General features: G+C 45.1%; 1 protein-coding gene across 3 annotated transcripts in view; it reads left to right on the plus strand.

The window, feature by feature from the left end:
- Positions 1-5,633, plus strand: part of FRY (FRY microtubule binding protein) — a 286,799-nt gene that overhangs the window by 153,096 nt on the left and 128,070 nt on the right. For all 3 annotated transcript variants that reach the window (XM_023524124.1, XM_023524123.1, XM_023524125.1), the window contains 3 exons: positions 1,469-1,637; positions 4,140-4,232; positions 4,322-4,420. In XM_023524124.1, coding sequence (XP_023379892.1) covers positions 1,469-1,637; positions 4,140-4,232; positions 4,322-4,420 — 361 coding nt within the window. The remainder of the gene's footprint in view (positions 1-1,468; positions 1,638-4,139; positions 4,233-4,321; positions 4,421-5,633) is intronic.

Here is a 5,633-nt window from a genome sequence, read left to right on the forward strand (position 1 = left end):
TCTGATTGTTTTCCCTATTTATCAGCTTTAGCACATCGGAGTCACCTGCAGGGCTTGTTCAGCAAGACTGCTGGACTCACCCCAGTGCTGCTTATTCAGGGGGTGTAGGGTGGGCCAGGGAGTGTGTGTTACTCATAAGTTCCCAGGTGACACTGACTTGGGGACTGCACTTTGAGGACCGCTGGTCTGGACATAACGTTGCAGAGATTCAGAGTTAGGGACTCTAGAGCCAGACACTTTGCTTAGAATTCTGGCTCCGCCATTTACCAGCTTTGTGACTTCACTGCATTGCAAACTCTCTGCCTCGAGTTCCTCTTCTGTAAAATGGGTATAATCATAGTGCCCTACTAGAGTCGTGGGCATCGAATGAATCACTGAACGTGAGGCCCACTGAACCTTGCCTTGCTTATCGTAAGGGCTATGTGTCTGCTTGCTGCTACTATCATCATCAATTTTCTTGAAAAAGTAGAAGAGTGATGACATTAGAATTTGAAATTTAACTTTTATTATCACAATTACCCTCTCTAATCGTGTCTTGTTCCTAATTGATACTTTTTACTTGTGTGGAAACGCAGGCTGGTAGTCTCAGGAAACAAAATACTGAGTCAGTGAGTCTTAGAATGCTTTCCTTGTTTTTTCTTTTTTCTTTTTCTTTTTTTTTTTTTAACAGTCAAACGGGCCCTCTCAGAAATAGTTCGATAGTTTGGATAACTTTTATGTGTATATTTCATCATCCTCATGTATTTTACAGATGTGCTAGTACTTTGCATCCTCTTAAGGTCTATTCTTTGTTTAATCCTATATGATGATGTTGTTGTCATCAATATTAATTATTAATATTGTTTTACTTTCACACAATACAAATGCTGTAAGCGCTTTTGGGACTGGGTCTTTTCAGCTGTGAACCCCCATACATGGGGAGCTTGTCCACCTTTTAGCTCTGATTTCAATGTCCCCATTACTAGATTTCCCTTCGACCTAGAAGTATCTTTTCTCAATAATCAGGAACCTAAAACTATAAAGCAAACCACACCATAGAGCTCTGGAAGCGGATGCAGGGACATCTCTGGGCCTAAGTTCTTTCCTGTCGCCGTCAGGACTGGCCGGCCTAGCACGTTATTGCTCATACGCTCATAATCAGATGCCTCAGGCCCTCGGGGTCCGTAAGTATGCTGAGAATTGCGAAACCCAAGGAAACGGAGCTTGATTTGAGAGCTAGGCCATTTTGAGAGGACCTAAATAACCCCGGGTCATCTCTCTAGCCTGAAAGAGACGTTGAGCATCTTACAAAATAAGAGAAGAGAGAAGATTGGACTCTTCCAAAATCCCCAGTGTCGAACCCTTACACAGTGATAGCCACTTGACTCTGACTGATTCTAAGGACCCCCATCCCTGTCACCCCAAGATGCTGGAGGTCTCCATCGTAGTCTGTTATTTAACAGATAAATGACCCGTGTTCTCTTCTTAGATTCCCTGCGGTGAAGAAGAAATTTATGGCAGAGCTCAAAGAATTACGGCACAAGGAGCAGAGCCCGTATGTCGTTCAGAGCATCATCAGCTTGATAATGGGGATGAAGTTCTTTCGAATTAAGATGTACCCGGTGGAGGACTTCGAGGCCTCTCTTCAGTTCATGCAGGTAATGTCATCAAAGAACTGCCAGCTGGGACAGCACCTTCCTGGGGTTGGCCGACCAGGGGTGTGAAAACCCACTCGCCCAGGTAGCAAAGTCATACTTTTCCCTCAACATTTATTAACGGGCTTTGTAACCAAATGATAGAGTCGTGGGCACAGAATTTCATTTTAGAGCTTAATATCATCTTTGGGACAGGGTGTCCAGTGGAATGTCTGGTTAACCTTTTTCCTCTTTTTTTTACCCATTGGCTACATATTCTGTGAATAAAATATAGCTGATTCGTTTACTTTTTAGGGTTGATAGCATTGAATTGGCTATGTTAACATTCATGGTCATCAGAACTTTAAATAATGAAGAAATCTTTTGTATTTATACTATAAGAGTCTATTTTTAAAATATCTACCAAACCATACAGGCTTAGGTGTCAGTTCCACGGCATTTATCATTATATGCCAGCAGAAGAATTGTTATTAATGAGGATTTCACAGAATGTGCAGCTTTATTAGAGTTTACAAAACGTTGGTACTTGAAGGGTTTTTTTTTTCCCCCTTATTCTGCAAATCAGATTTAACGAGGATCTTAATCAATATAGAGCGTAGAGCTAGGGTTATGAATACAGGTTCATACCCACCAGGACGGCAAGAGGCAAGGGTAACAGCATGTGCTGGTGATGATGTGCAGAAAATGGAACCTTCATACAGTGCAGGTGGGAACGTAAAAAGCCACAAAAGCTTTGGAAAATATTTTGGCAGTTCCAAGTGGCAGATCCAGCAATGCCACTTCTAGGTATATACCATAGAGAAATGAAAATATATATCCACACAAAAAGTTGAATGCCAGTGTTCATAGCAGCATTGTTCATAATAGCAAAAACGTAGATAAAACCGAAGTGTCCAGCTGATGAATAATAAACAAAATGCGATATATCCATACGATGGAATATTACTTAGCCATGAAAAGGAATGAAATACTGACACATGCTACAATATGGATAAACTTGAAAATATTGTGCTAAGTGAAAGAAGCCAGTCACAAAAGGCCACATGTTATATGACTCCTTTTAAATGACTTGTCCAGAATAGGCAAATCCATAGAGACGAAGCAGGCGTGTGGGGCCGGAGGAAGGGGGTATGGGTGGAGAGGTTGGGAATGGCTGCTCAGAGGTGCAAAGATTCTTTGCAGGATAATGAAAAGGTTCCGGATTCGGTGGTGGTGATCGATAGCTGCACCATAGTGTAGATGTGAAAAACCTTTGAATCGTACACTTGAAACGGGCGGGTTGCAAGGTGCGTGAACTGTATCTCAGAAAATCTGCAAAGAAATACATACAGGCTGCGTGTCAAATGTCCCGGGTTTAAAATCAAGCTCCAGCTCTGTGACCTCGGGCAGGTCAGACTTAACCCCTCCCAGCCTCACTTACCTTATCTGCAAAGCGGTGATAATGACAGTAACCGTAGACAGCGGTCCTGAGGATTCTTGGTGCATGGCGAGCACTCAGGGGCTGTTGACCATTATTATTTTTATTACTGATAATTCATGTATCTCCCCGCTTGAAGGGCGCTGTGAGAGCGTGTTTCTCACACACGCCACGTGATAGGGCTGGGGGGGACCACGATTCTGGAGACCATAGCTGCATTCTGTCACCATACCTTTCTGCACGGGCAGTGCCTGTCTTGGGCTGGAGTCTCGGTGTGATATTGACAGACTGGGGACTTTAGTAGCTGTTGTTGGCGAGGGTCCCAGCATCGACTGGAAATAAATGGTAGTAGCTAATGTAGATGGTGACGTGTCATCCCAGCCCTGGACTCTACATGAAAACAACAGCTGGTGAAGATCACAGTACGTTACTGAGCGGGGCTGGCAGAGTTCCGGACGGGCCCCTGTGTGATTCCCTGGGCAATGGAAATACTCCCACAGACGACAGTCCACAGGCGAAGACATCCTTGCTTGAGGAACTATTGCAAACGTTTCCTTATCTGAGGCGGGGCAGGGAGCCTTCCAGACTTGCTTGTAAAACTGAATCATAAAAACCCTGGGCTGGTGAATAAAGAGCTCTGCATCCGGGGCCGTCAGGACCTAAAATAAGTATGATGTCTCCTGCCTCTCTTCCTACATTTACCTTCTCTGGGCGTCTGCGTTTGTGGGTTAATCAAGGGCCCGGGGCCTCACACACAGTAGGCGGTCAACAGGAATTTGTTGGAAATGAATGCTGAGCGAATCAACGGTGTCAGCAGGTGACTGTCTGCTTGCTGGTTGTGTAGGTGCCATGTCTGTTCGGTGCAGTGGTTTGACATCGGAGTAGGAACTGGACGAGAAGAAAACCAGCCTCGGCGAATGTCATTCTGGCCTCGGCAAACTTAAATACGAAAACCGAGTCTGTGATTTCGTTAATAGGTTATGGAATATGCGACGTCAGTGTGTATGATGGAATTCACGGCTATTTCCTTAAATTCGTGCAAACCCTAAAGTTTTATGTGCGCATCTCGCTCTTTTTCTACTTGCCAGGAATGCGCACACTACTTCCTCGAGGTCAAGGACAAAGACATCAAGCATGCTTTGGCCGGGCTTTTCGTTGAAATTCTTGTCCCAGTAGCTGCCGTGAGTCCTTACGTTTTCATTTTTAAGAATTTTTCACATTCGTTTAGAGAAGGGAATTAATATAACGTTAACATGCATCTGTGTTTCAGGCGGTGAAAAACGAAGTCAATGTCCCCTGCCTTAGAAACTTTGTTGAAAGTCTCTATGACACCACGCTGGAACTCTCTTCTCGGAAGAAGCATTCCTTGGTTAGTAACAATGACAAAACCGCAGAGACAAAAACTCTCTGCTTTGGCGGGATCCATTTGAGGGCACTGACGGGGGCCTCACCCGCAGCTCGCCCCCAGGTACAGGCAGCGTTTCAAAATGCGGAGCTCGCCCTTCACGTCGGTCACGGTTGACTCACGGTGACGCGAGGGGTTGAGGCCATGTCGCCTCGGCTGATGCTTCTGGTCCTAAGGGTTCTGTTGTTCACTTCCAGGGTTGGCTTAACTTGATTTTTGCTTTAGTTTCTGAGGTATTTTCCCTCCAATCTGAAAGCTGAAGTTTATAATCACAGGTTCTCTTCTCATTTCCAGAGTCTTCCCAGGCTAACCCTATCCCGATATTCAGAACTAAAACGGACCAGGCAGGGCGGGTGGTGGCTGGGACACAGGCAGTTCCCTGGGAGCATGACTCTGTCATGACTGAGAAAACGATTTTGAGGGGAGCTTTTGCGCTGAAGAGCAGCATAGAAAATTATTTGAAATTACTACAGCCTTTTGCCCTCAGTGGTCAATATAGCTCTGGCTCATGGACCAACAAGGGGTCTACCAGCTGTCATTGCAACAGTGTGGCAGAAGCTGCCCGCCTGGGTCTCTGCTCGTCGGCATGGTCTATGCTAGCCTGCCAAGTACGGGCATAGTCACCACTGTCCCAGCAGATCCGCTGCTTGGCCAGCCCTGGGGATGAAGCCGCTCATTTGTCTGCATTAGGTGGTCATCGTGACGAATTGCTTGGCTGTGTGTTGTTTTTGTCCGGTTTTGTTTTTAGGTTACTAGCTAGCATTAGAGCTGCACTCGGTGGCAGCAATAGTTCAAAATCAGTTTAAAATTAAGTTACTAAAAATCAGATCCAAGTTAATGAGTCGTTAAGCACCGAATACCATTGGGGCAATTGTTTTTTGCTAATTCGAGTTAACGGTCGGTTTAAATCTTCACTAGCCGTAATTTTGAGCGCCATAAAGGCGTACGCTGTCTGGTTCAGCTAAGTGATGACGGGTTCTGCATGTATGTTTTTGGGTGGCCGGCCACCCATCAGCTTTTCTGTCTTCTCCAGTTGCTGCAGGAAATTTGGCCCCATTAGGCAGGAAGAGCATAGTAGCACCTCTGTTTATTCCATCATAAGCAAATTCCTTCTGTGGTTAGATTTGTCTTGGTGGAGTTTACCAATGCAATAACATTTCTTTTAGGAATCTTCCTT

The sequence above is a fragment of the Pteropus vampyrus genome, unplaced genomic scaffold (assembly GCF_000151845.1).
Source record: "Pteropus vampyrus isolate Shadow unplaced genomic scaffold, Pvam_2.0 Scaffold447, whole genome shotgun sequence".
In the NCBI taxonomy this organism is placed as follows: domain Eukaryota; kingdom Metazoa; phylum Chordata; class Mammalia; order Chiroptera; family Pteropodidae; genus Pteropus; species Pteropus vampyrus.